Raw genomic sequence first — 16,869 nt, 5'->3', positions numbered from 1 at the left:
CCCTCCTCCCCCCCCCCCCCCAAGCTTTGTACATACAGTACTGTAAGGGAATCGTGTTAGAATGATTTGTGAATCCACCCTGTATCCTGACCTATGGTACCTTCAAAGACACCTTTCACATCACCACACACACTAAGAACATGGAAATCAATGTTACTGCTCCGAGAGAGTTTGGAACTAGCGACAAATGGGTTTGGGACTGCAGAATATTTGGGACTGCAGAATATTTGGAGTAACTACAAAGAAAATATTTCACGGATTTAAAAAAATCAAAATTCATTGCAAGACTAGTTATTTGATGCTCATGCTATAAAATGGATAGTCCGGATTTAAACCCGCAATGCTGCTTTAACCTGGCCTTTAATGTGCTGCACGTGATAGCAATGCTCTGCAGTACACCGTTCTCCAGCATGACATGGCCCGGCAGCCTGAATGTATAACCTTCACACCTCTCTCCTTGGTAGCCCTTGTGCTCCCTGTACTTGGACCTGCAATATTCTATGACACCCATGTACTGTAGAGGCCAATATAATTTGTATGAATTTCTTGTTTTTGTATTAAACCTGAAAGGCACAATTTATAATTAATAATCTAATTTTCTGGGACATGGTTAACTTGAACGTGTTACAGTATTCAATTTGAGGAATGATGATTGCAAATACTTGACTCTAGGTTACATACACTTTATGTTCGAATAGGTAACCAAAAAATTCAACTTTATTGCAAGAAGATCTACATGAACAGAAATCAGAAAGGCAAATGAAACATGTATAGTATAAGAATACAACACAGTTAAACGATCAGAAGCTAGATCGACACACTTTCAACAACTACAATCTGGTCCCTCTTAAATTTGTTGGATATCTTTTCATTTTGTAAACAGAGAAATTAAACATAGCAGCAATGATGTGATAATGACAAAGTCACATTGGGCCAATGATAATAGTACACCGTGAAACCGGATGCAAAAATTGGACAGTAATAATTGTGGTATATAAATACAGTATCAGGTGGCTGCTGTTTGCAGTAAGGACATATTTGCAAACATTGTAAAAAGCATTTCAGGGAGATTGGAAATATTTAGCGCTGTGTGCAGCTCGAGGGATTTTGCTGTAGCGCCATGCAGAACAGAACACATTTAGCTCTACGTCTGAAAGACACAAAGGCCCAGATCTGCAAAAGGGTGCTAAAAGCACTTGCCCCCACACCACACAAAGCACTCGCCTCCCACACACTACACTTAAAGTATCGGCTCCCCTCCCACACTGCACAAAGCCTCGCCTCCCTCCCCCCACAAAGCACTCGCCTCCCACCCCCCACACACAACACACAAAGCACTCACCATTCACCCCCCCCCATGCACAAAGCGCTCACCCCCATCCTCACATACCACACAAAGCACTCTCCTCCCTCCTCCCATACCGCACAAAGCGCTCTCCTCCCCCACAAAAAGCGCTCTCCTCCCTCCCACACCGCACAAAGCGCTCTCCTCCCTCCCACACCGCACAAAGCGCTCTCCTCCCTCCCACACCGCACAAAGCGCTTGCCACACACACACACACACACACACACCACACACAAAGTACTCGCCTTCCCTCCACAGCGCACAGAGCTAGAAATGCAGCTGATGTATAGACTCAAAGCCAAAATGTGGTCATTTTAAGGTCAGTTTTAATGATTAATTGTACCAGGATCATGATATTAGAACACAATTTGACTGAAATTGATCAGAATAAACAATAGTTAAAAGCTCAACACAATGCTCTTATATAACTAGACCATTAAAAAATATTTTGCTTTGTTAACCTTTGCATTGATTAGAGGTGAGCATATTTATCGATCTGTAAATAAAACCAAACACATTTTAGCAATCGATTTAATGGTTAGTGTTAACACTGGTGAACCATTACAGGAATAGTTCGAGTAAATTGGATGGAGTTCGGAGCTTAAATATTGTAATTGTTATACAAAGTAACAGCGCATACGGGCGCCTCTTACAAATAATCATCCTTATTACTAATATACAGCATTATGCTTTATTATTTTAAAATATTCAAATGAATAAACATAGGAATGTTACAAAAGCCTAACTCCAGATGTCAGTATGGCCACCTCCACTGTTAATCGACATGTCCAAAGGTCTCCGGTCTATCCTCCCTGTAGGAGCAGCCATTATGAAAGACCAGTTTCAAAGCGTTTCTATTACATACTGTAACATAGCCGAGTTTCTTTTCTTGTAATGAGAATATCTTAAAAAGATGTTGCACCTCCACTGACCATTTTACTGGTTGGCATATTTCTTTCTTATAACACCAGCATTCAGTCCACAGCGGCAGCCTCTGCAAGCGCTGAATACAGCAAGCTTAAAGCAGTTTTATACATAAACGGTTTGGGAATACACTTATTGTTAATAAATGTGCAGGCTTGATGACGAAATCTAACCACAGCTCTCAGTATGCACATTACTTGCTGTAATGGGCCCAGTACTCCTGCTCAGATTTTTTATTTCATCACTTTTTTTGTTGCAGTTATCAAGTAAAGCGCTACCACTGTTGAAGAATAATTACCAAACGTCACATTTAAGCACCGGCTTCCATCATAATCACCATCTGCAATTTGTGATGACCAAGCACAAAGAGCAGACATTTCAATTCTAGCCATCACTTTCCCTTTCTATGGTCTATTATATGTTTCTGCACCCCCCCCAAACTATGGTTTTGGTTGTGATTGTATTATTCTCTTTCCACCAAGATATTATCTTTTTAGGATTTAATGGCAGGAATCCTGAAAAGCAGGTGCAGTAGGGTGCTTGCTTTGTGTTCAGCTATTCACATCTCTTATTGATATCATAAAGCAGGGGTCCTCAAGGGCCACCAACAAGCCAGGTATTGGAAATATCCCTGCTTCAGCGTAGGTGGCTAAAATCAGTGACAGTCATTTTGACCGAGCCACCTGTGCTGAAGCAGGCCTTAAAAGCTGGCCTATTGGTGATCCTTGAAGACTGGAGTTGGCCACCACCGTCAGAGGAAGAGGAGGACACGAAAAATGTAAACACAACCCTAGGCTACGGGTACAGTATATAACGGACCATCACTTAATATAAATGGTGCTAGAAACTAAACTACACAAAAAATAAAAAAGGTGTAGATTTTGTGCTTTATTTTTTCTCCCTGCCTAAGAGATTGTTATTAACAGAAACATACATATAATAAAATTAAAAAAACAAAGACAACCTCTACTCGGGAGCGATGTAGCTCGGTTCTTCCGGTGCGACGGGAAATAAAAATGGCCGCCACTTCCATCTGGAGAGCCATTAATTGAAGACCGTTGCAATGGCTCGCGGGGTGCCCCTTATTGCTTGGCTAAACCTGTGCCAAGACTTTGCTGCCAAATATCTAATGAACTGGGGACACCCAGTTATTTCACAGGTGAAATAAAGAACATGCATGTCTTAGCAGCGCCAGTGTGGAATAATAGGGTAAACACTTGCAACTGCTCATTGGGATCATTGACATAAGCTCTTGGATCTTGGAATGTAGGAAACCTTATAAAAACACTTGCACAATGCTAAAAAGGATCACTAATAAAAGTAAGTGCTACAATGAGTCCATCTAGTCCCAAAGTTCTCTCTAAGCCGGTCTAAGAAAAGAAAAATGGCTTTATTTTAAAGGCTAAAAAAAAGTGCTTATTTATAGTTATTTTTACATGAAAATAGAGCAGAAATTGGCTAATCTGCTCACCGCTGAAAGTGCCACAACACAGCAGGGGAGCAGAGTGATGCATGCCGTGGCTGTTTAACTCTTACAGACCCTTATGGCGGTACAAAATAAAACTGCCAAGTCACTGCGAAACCCAGCCTCTAACGCTCCTATGCTTTTATTCTGAGTAACATTAGACAATACGGAAACCTACAACTGTCTCAGACTCTGTATTCCTAAGGGAACTGACAGAGCTTACAAAGCAGCAATGTACTGTAGTGAAGCTTAAATTGCTGGTCTTTAAGAATGCTTTCTAATAATGCATCCAGGTTTAATATACATTCAGTCGACCTGCTCTTCAAAATGACTTGCAGAATTCATGCACATAATACATACATTATGTTGTGATAAAAAAAAATGCTTGTAAAACAATACATTTTCAGCTCCAGCACTAAATACATTACATGATGACTTAATTGAAACCTTCTAGAAGTAAAGTAAACCTCAAACTTAAGGCACATCAATCCTATGCAACTACTGAAGTATTGCTATTATATAATACAAAGATACTTAAAAAAAAAATATGAAAGAACCTATTTTTACTTTGTAAAGGATGGAAAAATATAATTGAAAATGAATATCTCGAAGATGTACATTAAATCCATCTTTAGCACATTACAGTGCTATGAGAATATAATTGACCTAAATCCTATTTGGAATATCTGAATTCAACATATAAATGATAAGCAGATGCAGAATGTACGTCTGTCAAGTGGCTGTAATGACTCTACAAAGTATGCAACAAACGGAATAATAAATTGTATTAAACAGATAAAGGTTTGTGTACAATGATGTTACAATAGCACTGGAATGTTCTCATGAAGCTCAATAGGTCCCAGTCTCAATAGAGCCACAAGGCTGAACGGAGTACCAGAAATAGGCTGGATTTTGTAATAAATAATGCAAGTCTTTGTTTCTGGGAAAGTTTCAACGTTTACAGAAGGCGGTCAAAGCTCCGATTTTCTGTCACACCAACTAAATCTACTACTATATGTGACATCTAGTGGTAAAAGTCTGAGATTACATGGGCTGAATGGGTACCACTAATATTTAACATGTAAACATAAAAGAAAATTGATATTTTTCCAAGAGTCTTTCTGTTCCTGGCTTTTGGGATAACACTTTGACCTCCTCATGTAGTACGATTGTGAAGTCATAATACAGTGTCATCTAATTCCCAGGCCGCTACTTTTTCAATGATTACATCTTCCAATATATGGGCTTACATCCTTATAACATTACAACCTTGCTGCCAGAGGGATATGCAATGCACTTGCTGAGAAAGGGTTAAAACAGATCATTTCAAATCTACAGTTCAGCATCTCTTCAAAATCGATGAGCGTTATTTATATTTGGAATTATCTACACACTAAAACACCTGCGTAGGGTACTGAAGAGGGAAGACCTCAAAACAGGAAGCAACCCAACACAGAGCAGCACGTATACCAGATATTTAAATACCAAAACTAGATTACACAGCACACAGACCTTCGCTGAATTATAAACTCCAAAAAATTCAATACACCCACAAAGATGTGCAAACCGGGATATAAAGGATAGTCTGTACGTCACAGTTAAGACTCTTCAAGTTGGTTAAAACATAACGTTCGCTCAGGGTTTTCAAACTTGGTCCAACGTTGGAGTTACAAAGAATAGGAAATTCATTACTTCTCATCTTCGGTGGTTGTATATTCAATAGGTGTTAACTCCTACATACTCCTGCTATGCCTAAGAAGACGTACTTCTCCATTTAATGATGCCTCCAGAGTCCAGCACATAGAGGACCATCAAGATACCACTGGTGTCATATCCCACAGCTGTAAAACAAAAATCATTCATCAGTGCCAAAGCAGAAATGGAGTTCAAAAGCACCTTTCTGCCCTTTACATTAAAGCATTGTTGAGAATGTTTTGAAGATTGGGATAGGATCACTGTAGATATATACTAAAGTATATTAAGCAGCACCCAGCTATTAGAATACATTAAACCCCCACCTCTGAGGCGGGGATTACGTTCCCTCCTCGGCCGCGTGTGAACGAACGCACCTCCGCGCTCAATCCTGCAGCCCAAGCAATTTGTGAACTTGGCTGCAAGAGATCGGAGATGCGTTGTGAGGGCGTGGCAGATGCGTCACGAGGCTGGTTCGCCCTCAATGGCGGAACCAGCTCACGTGCGCCGACGTCATGCGGCAGCCCCCTGAACATACAAAATTTGTTGTATTTTCAAAACACTGCCGCATCAATGCGCCACTCCGCCTGTAGGCGCGCAGGAACGGGGGTAGCTACCATAAGAAAATACAGCAGGGTGCTTGCCGGGTGCGTGCACACAGCGACGCCGGCACCACAATCCCAGCCTAAGAAAGAGAGGCTTAAACCACATTTCCCAGAGAACGAGCACTGTTCCTACGGGACACTGTTAATTTCATTTTCAAGAACAGTTAAATATACATTACTCTCACACCATAGCAGGGCTGAAGCAGCCTGATTGTATCAAGTTATTTGATACAGGTTATCTTTATCTATTATTGGGACTTAGATTAAGATCTAATAACATTTTAGGTTTGAAATATGTGAAAAGCCCAAGGGGTTCACCAACATTTTCTCGCGTGTGTGAATATTGCCCAACCCCTAGGGCACACCCTCAACAATGAGCAAAGCGATTTCACTTGGGTCCAAGTTTACCAATGTTTGATGAATGTCTATTTTGTGGACCAACACAGCAGCAGACTTGTGCTTCACTACGCATTGAATCCTGCTTGTTGGAAGCTTCCGGTGTAGGCATACATCTGGATATATTTATTTGTTGTGCAAGTACACAGCGCAATGGAAAGTGTATGACGACATCTACTGTACAGTTACTAAATCAAATCTCAGCAAATGCTGGCAATTCAACTAACCTTAATGATCTTGTCAGTTCCTGATGTCAATAACCATACCCTTGTTGCATCAAAGTGTACATGGATAATATTGTGCTTACTGTCATGGAAAGAAGCTGTCGGTGCGCGTCTAAGAAAGCAGAAGGAAAGACACCAGTGTATAGTTACATTATCACAGTCTGTATAACATAGAACTGTACCAAATCAAAGCTCTGACCCGCCAGGTGATGAGCCCTGCTTTAAACTGCTGTAGGAATTCTCAAAACATTCCCTTCTCGCGGACCACATCAATATTAAAAATCATGTGGTGGGACAAAAATATCAAAAGAGAGAAAGAGAGAGAGAGAGAGAGAGAGAGATATGATGAGGAGGAAATGGGGGAGAGGGGGGAGGGATGAGGGAGGGGGGAGGGATGAGGGAGGGGGGAGGAGGAGAGAGGGAGGAGGAGAGAGGGAGGAGGAGAGGGGGAGAGTAATTCTCTTACATTCAACAGAAACAGAAAATGGTGCATAAATTGTATTACATGCGTTGTCCTTACACGGCTGATCTCATACAAGTCTAGTACTGCTACTTACTGTTCATCTGTGATTGACTCGTGACAGCTATCGCAGACACGTACTTCAAATTCGAAGCCCATGAGTGGAATGGTGGATCTCTTGGAGCTGCACTTACCACAGACTGCTTTCCCACATTTCCTGCAATGATGCTAAAAAGAGAACAAACAAGAAAAATAATGACACATGAATTACTCTTTATGGCAGCGAGAGCTGCTTGGAACCAGCTTTCAGTAAGCATGCAGCCTGTGCTACAGATTGTATTTAAGTAATAATCCCCGAAGAACAGGGCATTACTGACAATAATGCCTTGGCTGGAAGAGCTGAAGGCCCGAGGCGAAGCCGAGGGACCTTAACCGAGCCAGGGCATTATTGGCCAGTAATGCCTTGTTCTGAGGGGATTATTACCATTATAGGCTAAATGTAGGCTTTTTTCATAAATAATAGACACTTTTATATAGTTAAAAAAAATCTATTAAAATAAAATGGTAAATACATTAAAGCACACACATATACATATTCATATACAGTGGTGTGAAAAAGAAAAAACACCCTCTTTGAATTCTATGGTTTTACATATCAGGACATAATAACAATCAACTGTTCCTTAGTAGGTCTTAAAATGAGGTAAATACAACCTCAGATGAAAAAGAACACATAACATATTACACCGTGTCATTATTTATTTAACAAAAGTAAAGCCAAAATGGAGAAGCTATGTGTGAAAAACTAAGTATACCTTATGATTCAATAGCTTGTAGAACCACCTTTAGCAACAATAACTTGAAGTAATTGTTTTCTGTATGACTTTATCAGTCTCTCACATCGTTGTGGGGGAATTTTGGCCCACTCTTCTTTACAACGTTGCTTCAGTTCATTGAGGTTTGTGGGCCTTTGTTTATGCACAGCTCTCTTAAGGTCCAGCCACAGCATTTTCAATCGGGTTGAGGTCTGGACTTTGACTGGGCCATTGCAACACCTTGATTCTTTTCTTTTTTAGCCATTCTATTGTAGATTTGCTGGGGTGCTTGGGATCATTGTCCTGTTGCATGACCCAATTGCGACCAAGCTTTAGTTGTCGGACAGATGGCCTCACATTTGACTCTAGAATACTTTGGTATACAGAGGAGTTCATTGTCGATGACTGCAAGGTTCCCAGGTCCTGTGGCTGCAAAACAAGCCCAAATCATCACCTCTCCACCACCGTGCTTGACAGTTGGTATGAGGTGTTTGTGCTGATGTGCTGTGTTTGGTTTTCGTCAAACGTAGCTCTGTGCATTATGGCCAAACATCTCCACTTTGGTCTCGTCTGTCCAAAGGACATTGTTCCAGAAGTCTTATGGTTTGTTCAGATGCAACTTTGCAAACCTAAGCTGTGTTGCCATGTTCTTTTTAGAGAGAAGAGGCTTTCTCCTGGCAACCCTTCCAAACATACCATACTTGTTCAGTCTTTTTCTAACTGTACTGTCATGAACTTTAACATTTAACATGCTAACTGAGGCCTGTAGAGTCCAAGATGCAACTCTTGGGTTTTTAGCTATTTCTCTGAGCATTGCACGGTCTGACCTTGGAGTGAATTAGCTGGGACGTCCACTCCTGGGAAGATTGGCAACTGTCTTGAATGTTTTCCACTTTTGAATCATCTTTCTGCATAGAATGATGGACTTTAAATTGTTTGGAAATGGCCTTATAACCCTTCCTAGATTGATGGGCGGCAACAATTGCTTCCCTAATATCATTGCTGTTGCCTTTCCTCCTTGGCATTATGTTAACACACACCTGAATGCTCCAGACCAGCAAACTGCTAAAACTTCGGCTTTTATATAGGTGGTCACACTTGCTGATGATCAATTAATCAAGGGCATTTGATTAGCAGCACCTGTCTGCTACTTTGCATCTTAATTCCTATGGAAGCAGTAAGGGTGTACTTAGTTTTTCACAAATGGCTTCTCCATTTTGGCTTTATTTTTGTTAAATAAATCATGACACGGTGTAATATGTCATGTGTTGTTCATCTGAGGTTGTATTTACCTAATTTTAAGACCTGCTAAGGAACAGATGATTGTTATTATGTCCTGATATGTAAAACCATAGAATTCAAAGAGGGTGTACTTTCTTTTTCACACAAGTGTGTGTGTGTGTGTGTGTGTGTGTGTGTGTGTGTGTGTGTGTGTGTGTGTGTGTGTGTGTGTGTATATATATATATATATATATATATATATATATATATATATATATATATATATATACACAGTGGTTGACAAATCACCCAAAAATCTACTCGCCGAACCAAAAAATCTACTCGCCACCTAGTCCCGCTCCCAATCCCGCCCTGCTTGGTGTCGGCCATGAGGAGGTCGCCACGGGGTCAAATCTAGTCGCCACGGGCCTGTATTTTAATGGATTTGTCGAACACTGTATATATATATATATATATATATATATATATATATATATATATATATATATATATATATATATATATATATATATATATATATATAAAAACAAACATCACAGCTTGCACTCAATGTACTGGTTCATATAGACAGGTGCTAGTCTCAAATAATAGAAAAACAACATTACCATTCTCTCGTCCGGTAAAGAAAGACTGCACTCGGTTCAGTAATCATGAAAAACTGTATTGGGCATCTGAATAAAAAAGATTGGGTGACTTATCTTTTTTATTCAGATGCCCAATACAGTTTTTCATGATTACTGAACCGAGTGCAGTCTTTCTTTACCGGACGAGAGAATGGTAATGTTGTTTTTATATATATATATATATATATATATATATATATATATATATATATATATATATATATATCTCAAATGGAAATATTACTGTATGCTCATTTGCATGGCTTAGACAGGTCTGCAACCCCGCCTTTCACCATTATCACGCAGCACACAGCACTTCCACTGCAGCAAGGGATTCTGGGAAATTACATGCAAATGCCACCTTTTGCTTCAAAACCATTCAACATGGTTCCCCTATAGGCAAACTTATTTGTCACATTTTTTTACCCACCATAACTTAACCAAGTATGGCGAAACCTATCCCTTGCTTCATTTTTTGCATAGCCAGTATAACCAACCCCACTGAATGGACCCATTAAGGTCGAAACAGTCTGTCTGTGGGTGGGTTTACTGGTTATGCATCTTAACCCTGGCTGTGCTCAAAGCTGTGACCATGCAGCAAGCTTAAGCCTATAGGGGAACCATGTTAAATGGTTTTGAAGCAAAGGGTGGCATTGTGTGCTCATTTGCATGTCATTTCCCAGAATCCCTTGCTGCAGTGGAAGTGCTGTGTGCTGGGTGATAATGGTGAAAGGCGGGGTTACAGACCTGCCTAAGACATGCAAATGAGCATACAGTAATATTTCCATTTGCTATATGCTTTGCTGTGGTGGGTTTTTGTCACTTTTTTTTTAACCACCATAACATAACTCGCGCTCTTACCCAGTGTAACTTCCGCTTTTTATTGTTAGTCACTGTTCATGGTTTCAATTTCTGGGCATTCCTAGGCCATGAATGCTCAGAATTTAGACCAATCACCAAGCTTGGTTTCCCTATATTTTTTTTAACCTGCAAAATACAGGCACAACAAATGTATGCTTCTAGTCTAATTGTTGGCACACTGGGCACTGCAGGGAACTAGCATTAGTTTTCCACTGGAGGTTTTCGATGGCTTAGCAATGAATACACAAACTTGAGAATTAACTTCTGTCAACATCTTGTGCAATAGTCTTGTGCAACATTCTGTATCATGGTAATTAGTCAATGATATTTTTTTCCCTCCCCATCGTTCCTGGATAGTGTAATGGTGTCGAAATAAATAATGACTCAGAAATAAAAGTAAAGTGCTTTTAGAACGAAAGGTACAACACAAATAAAAAGATCATATTTAAAAATGTAAATGGTAAGAGTATACCTGTCTAAGGCCAATCTTTTTGCTGTCCCACATCTGCTTGAAGTTCCAGAAGAAAGGCTGATCACACTTCTGACAGGAGTCACTCTCCAACCACTCGGGTGTCTGAAGTACAATACACAGAGTAAGGTCACCTACCTTAAACATCCATCAGAATAAACGAACAATGCCTTTTTTCCCCCTTCAATAAATGTCTATTCTGTGGACATCGCATAATTTTTATATATATATAATAATCAAAAAATAAATAGATGATACCGTTCTGTGGCTAACGAAATGCTTTTACTTGTGCGAGCTTTCGAGATATACTGATCTCTTCTTCCGGCGATGTTACAATGAATGAAGCAAGCAAAAGGTATTCTTAAAAACAGTGTCTCTTGGAATGTTATCTGTGCTTGTCCTTCCCCCGGTTGGATGTGTTTTATGGCTAGAGGTGTCAAAAGGTTCCTGAAAGCAAGTGATGTAAGAGTGTGTGTGTGTATCTGTGTGAATATAAAGGAATGGAGAGCCCACAGTATATACAGTGCTTTACAAAAGGTGTGTGTGGAGTGGGAGTGGATATAAATGGTGTGGGTAGGTGTGGAAATGTGAGAGATTGTAGCACAACTAAAAGTGTGTGTGGATACTATGTGGTCCCTATTGGTGTATAGGGATGGAAAAACAAGGAGTATTAGTATGTGTAAGAGACAGCTGTGTGTGCATACATATAGCACAGTATGTACAGACATGGCCTTTAGCGCTCATGGGAAGAGAGTTCACTTGTGTCAGTAATGACTCATAAAATTTCGATCTCTGTTTAGGCCACCGCTAAGTGTCCCGAACAGTTGCATAAATTTGTATTCATGCAACCGTCTCTCTTTTGTGTAATTAAGATCAAGGTTATAATTAGGTATAATGCGTCTCACTCAAAATTAACGAATATACCAGATGTAGCTCAACGACTCCAGTTCTCTTCTAAGTTATCATCCATCAGGAGAAACGGATTAAAAAAAAATGTTTTAAATTCAGTAACAAAAAGTTTCAGTGGATAAAATAATATAACATTATAATGTCTTGACTAATGAATTTTGATCTTTCTCCAGGAAAGGCCATCACCTCAATGAGCCAGGCGCTCTTAGTGCAACTCTTCGTTCTATGTAAACCTCTATTTGATACGGATGGTAACTCTTGATTCTATCTGTAATGAGTTCCTGCTATGCACTGCAGGTCTTCCCAGGAGTAAAGCTGTGTATATTGACTTTCCAACTCTAATTACTTGTTATTGGAAAAGCCTAAGAATTGTTATTTTTTTGTGACACTATTCTTTTATTAGAGAAATAATAAGATTTGTACATTTTTGTTTTTGGGGAAGAAAAAAATAAAATAAAAAGATCTCTGAACGTAATCTACTGCATTATTTATATAAATTTGTACACTGAATTTTTTTTATTAACTTTGAAACATTATACAACAAAAAACAAAGAAGCCCAAAGCTACATCCAATATGACAAAAATATACAGTGAAATACCTATATATTGCTTGAAAAAAAGGTAATTTAGTTAAACCCTTTGGCCAAAGAATTTTAAGCCTGCAAGCCACTTCAAGGCATGACCAAATATTGCAGGTCCTAACACTAACTGATTCAAATTCTTATTTACCTCTATAGAGGAAGAAGGATCACATTCGATCTGTCCCAACCAGCTGCATGTCAAAGAAAGAACTGCTTACTTGGAAATTGGGGAGGGGCGAGCTTAAACCCTGGGAGGGAGGAGCCACTAACCTCCAAAACAGCTGGACAAAGTTAATAAACACACATTTAATTATATAGGTAGAGGTTAATAAACACACATTTAATTATAGAGGTAAATAAGAATTTGAATCAGTTAGCAATATTTGGTCATGCCTTGAAGTGGCTTGCAGGCTTAAAATGCTTTGGCCAAAGGGTTTAACAAAATAACCCTTTTTTCAAGCGATATATAGGTATTTCACTATATATTTTTGTCATATTGGATGTAGCTTTGGGCTTTTTTGTATTTTGTTGTATACATTTAGCCACGTCCAGTATCACTCCAATTGACACTTATATACATACAGTATATATGTTATGTGGTAATTTTAATTTTATTTTTTTAGAGCTTTCCGGGTATCTGTGTGTTTATTAACTTTGAAACATACCTCCTGTCTTTCTACATCCATGTTCCAGACTACAATCCCACCGTCGGCGCTACATGAAATGAGCTGTCGAGTGTGATGGACGTAAGAGATGGACTGAATTTTATCACTGCGAAAGAAGCACAAGCTATTGATGGATCAGAACGTAGGCAGAATGTCAGTAAACATGTTGTAATCAGTAACCGTAACCAGGGAAAAGAGGAGGCAAGCAAAGCAGTAACATTTCTTAAACCCCTTAAATGAACAATCCAAGCCATCGACTTTTTTGGCACATTTTTTTTTATTATCATAGGTTTGATCCAGGTGGTCTCTGGAGCTGAACCCCATTCATTTCAGCTCCGGGGACCTGCCTGCCTCCTGTGTTTGCTGATAAATTACTTGTATTTCTCCGGAGTACCAGGAAGTAAAAAAGTAGGAGCCCCCATTTTACTTGGTAGTGAAGCAATGAGGCATTCTAGCCTTGGAACGCATGTAGTAGGAGTTTCACTGGTGCATTCCCGTGATCCCACCAGCATTCATTCTCTCACAAGCAAGTTACATGCTAGTGGCCATTTTTACATCCCCCAAAATCCCTGCCATGAAACGTATAAATATGTATGGAGAAAACGGACTGGGGTGGTCGTGCTCTGGGAGAACTCCAGCTAATGTCGGTCCTCAGGGATAATACTTCTTCAGTAATCTACACTTACAGCAGTGACTCTTAACCAGGGTGGGTCACAAGCTCAAGTTGCGCTGAAAGATTATAAAAAGGTAAAACTTGGAATGATAAACAAAAAGGCAACTGTCAATGTATACATTGCAAATATAATTGCATTTATATTTACAGTAAAAAAAAAAAAAAAAAACGTATTTGGCATGGCTTGTCAATGAAAAGAATAAGGTAGGCCTATAAATAAAAGTTTGGGAGTTGCCATGCAAAATAGGTTGAAAATATGGAGTTACAGATAACAGAACTACATGATGCTACAAGAATTCATTTTGGAAGAACAGTATGTGGAAAACTTCAGCTATTTGTTTGCACAGAAGTGTCACAGTGTAAGACACGGGATATACTGCCAGACTTGTCCCTAAGCAGCATTCACTACGGGGCCTCCACGTGTTATAAAGATTCCCTGTAGGATTGTTTTCAGTAAATGAACAAATAATTGGATACAGATAACACGTTCATTGTTACTCCCAACAACAAAGGGCCGACGAAATAATATGACTCTTAATAAAATCAAGGTAACTACTACTGTATATTGCTACTACTTCGATGTTAGATTTGCTGTTTTCCAAACTTCAGTATTTATTTGCATTGCATCAACTTACTTATGCCCTTGCAGTTCGAGCGCCGTCCCTCGCCTTCCTCCAATGTCCCACATGATAATGGAATGGTCAGAACTTCCCGAAAACAGAAGTCTTTGCACTGGGTCCCAACACAATGCAGTCACTCCGGCTAAAAGAGAAGAATTAGCAGTGCTGCTTTACTTCCAACCAAACCTTACAGAACAGGAACTGACTTTGGAAAGGCAAGGAAACCCCTACAAGGAACCACTCTGTCATATCAGACCATGCAACCAGGTGAGATTTTTGGTGTAATTGTTGATAAAGCAAATCACCCATATTCAGAGTTTGGCTTAAGTCCATGGCAGTTTGTGCGATAATGCACAATTGGCACAACCATTTTTTTGTTGTTGCAAGAAACCTGGCAATTGTTAAAAGAGAACATTAAAATGGCTAACCGTAAATAAAGAATCCCCAATGTACATCCAATATGACACCATTTAGTTTATTTCTAGGTCATTTCTATATCTTTTTTCTTCTCATAAATACGGGTCATTTAGTTCAATATTTTGGCCAAAACAGATCAAGCCTCCAACCACGTCAAGGTAACCCCATCAGCAGCCACTACACTACCAATGTAATACTGTGTCCTTTTGTATTTCCTCCACTGCATAAAGAGAGAAAACACAACAATGACATTCAATAGCATGGGATACGGGACATGTTCACATGTATATATCTGAGGTCAATTTCCCACTAACAATCCAATTGTCACAACTAAATATATAAATATAGAATACTGTGGGTCTGAGTTGAGTTTGCTAAGGTCATGTGTCTAATTGAACATTAAATGGTAACCAGACAATGTTATTTAACTAAAGTATTGCCGTAGATGGTATTTATACTGCACATAACTATATTTAAAATACTAGTGCGTTCCAACTGAACTAGACAAGTTAAATATTGTGATGTATGCTGAATGTATAAAAATATGTAGTGTAAAACCACTTTGTACAAAGTAAATTAATCAGAAATCCTTCTCTTAATTTGTAATATGGGGTTCGGAAACATCTCACGTTACTGAAATTGTGCTATAGCTTAGATTTTAAATTGAAACCATCTCAATTACTTGTACTCCAGCTCCACCCCATCTATTGTACATAGAATGGCAGACACAGGATAACCACCTTATAAACAATATTGTCAGAAGAGAGATAACTAGGAAATAATTAATGAACTAGACGATGGCAGGTTAATGATTACAAATGCATGTGGTCTCAGATGAGGTGAAACCAGTTAGAGACCAAGATGTGTTTAATAGTCTAACCCAGTGGTTTCCAACCTTTTTTGGTTAAGGAACCTGTAACAGGGAATTAACCATGTTTCAGTGAGAGTTCACTAGAAAGCCTCAGTGGTCTGAGGAATCCAGCAGGAAGTTGGTTAATTGCAGCTAAAAACAATTAACCAGTCTCCACCTGGTTAATCAGACCAATGTAAAAGCCTCCTGTTGTGAACTAACCAGGAGACTCCTTAGCACAGTCCCAGCCGTGCTGAGAGAGGAGAGAATCTTGAGCACACAAAAGGGCTGTGTGCTGACAACAAGACACCAGGGGACCAGAATAAAGATTCCTGAACACAGAGGACCCAGGAACCTGCCACAGGCTGGCCCTCAAGCAGACAACTGTCCAGACCCAGAGACTGACATGAAGGGCCACCTGCTTTGAGGTACCTCTTGAGAGTTTGGGGTGATAGGGACTGTGGAACTGAGTTAGCCCTTACACAGAGATATGCTGTTTATTTTTGTATGCTTTGCCTTGTTTAAAGTGACAGGCTGAGTAAAGCCATGTTTTAATTTCCCCAAACATGTCTCTGAGTGTAACTCTGCACTTGTCTCTCACAGAACCCTGTGTGAAATTCTGAGAAACTCCAACCATCTCTAATTACGCATCTTACTATATATTTCTGAAAGCATTGTATGTATGTATGTTTCCCTGGTGTGTTCCCTGTCCCTAGCGGCAATCTCATTGGTCCCTTGGCCCGCCCGCCCCCGCACACCTCTCATTGGCCTCACACACTCACACCACTGCTTCAGGCCCCCTTGGCCCGCCCCCGCACACCTCTCATTGGCCTCACACACTCACACCATTGCTTCAGGCCCCCTTGCAGCTTAACCTTCCCCCCTCCCGGTGGCCGTCACTCTCCCCCGTCACCCGGACCGCAGCTCACCTTCCCCCCCCCGGACAGGCCCCGCACCTTCCCCCCTCCCGGTGGCCGTCACTCTCCCCCGTCACTCGGACAGGCCCTGCACCTTCCCTGCTGCACGTTTCCCG

The 16,869-nt window shown here is 40.1% G+C and overlaps 1 protein-coding gene across 1 annotated transcript in view; it reads right to left on the bottom strand.

Annotated features, from left to right (window-relative positions):
• Positions 1-695: 695 nt before the first annotated feature.
• The window catches only part of WDFY2 (WD repeat and FYVE domain containing 2), a 72,625-nt gene continuing 56,451 nt past the window's right edge, over positions 696-16,869 (bottom strand). Inside the window, exons 7-12 of the mRNA XM_075591995.1 lie at positions 14,585-14,711; positions 13,277-13,382; positions 11,125-11,226; positions 7,209-7,339; positions 6,655-6,763; positions 696-5,575 (exon numbers count right to left, since the gene is read on the bottom strand). Coding sequence (XP_075448110.1) covers positions 5,546-5,575; positions 6,655-6,763; positions 7,209-7,339; positions 11,125-11,226; positions 13,277-13,382; positions 14,585-14,711 — 605 coding nt within the window. The 3' untranslated portion in view covers positions 696-5,545. The remainder of the gene's footprint in view (positions 5,576-6,654; positions 6,764-7,208; positions 7,340-11,124; positions 11,227-13,276; positions 13,383-14,584; positions 14,712-16,869) is intronic.

The sequence above is a fragment of the Ascaphus truei genome, chromosome 3, assembly GCF_040206685.1.
Source record: "Ascaphus truei isolate aAscTru1 chromosome 3, aAscTru1.hap1, whole genome shotgun sequence".
NCBI classification, from domain to species: domain Eukaryota; kingdom Metazoa; phylum Chordata; class Amphibia; order Anura; family Ascaphidae; genus Ascaphus; species Ascaphus truei.
Note: the sequence above shows the minus strand (reverse complement) of the source record. Positions and strands in the feature narration are given on the sequence as shown.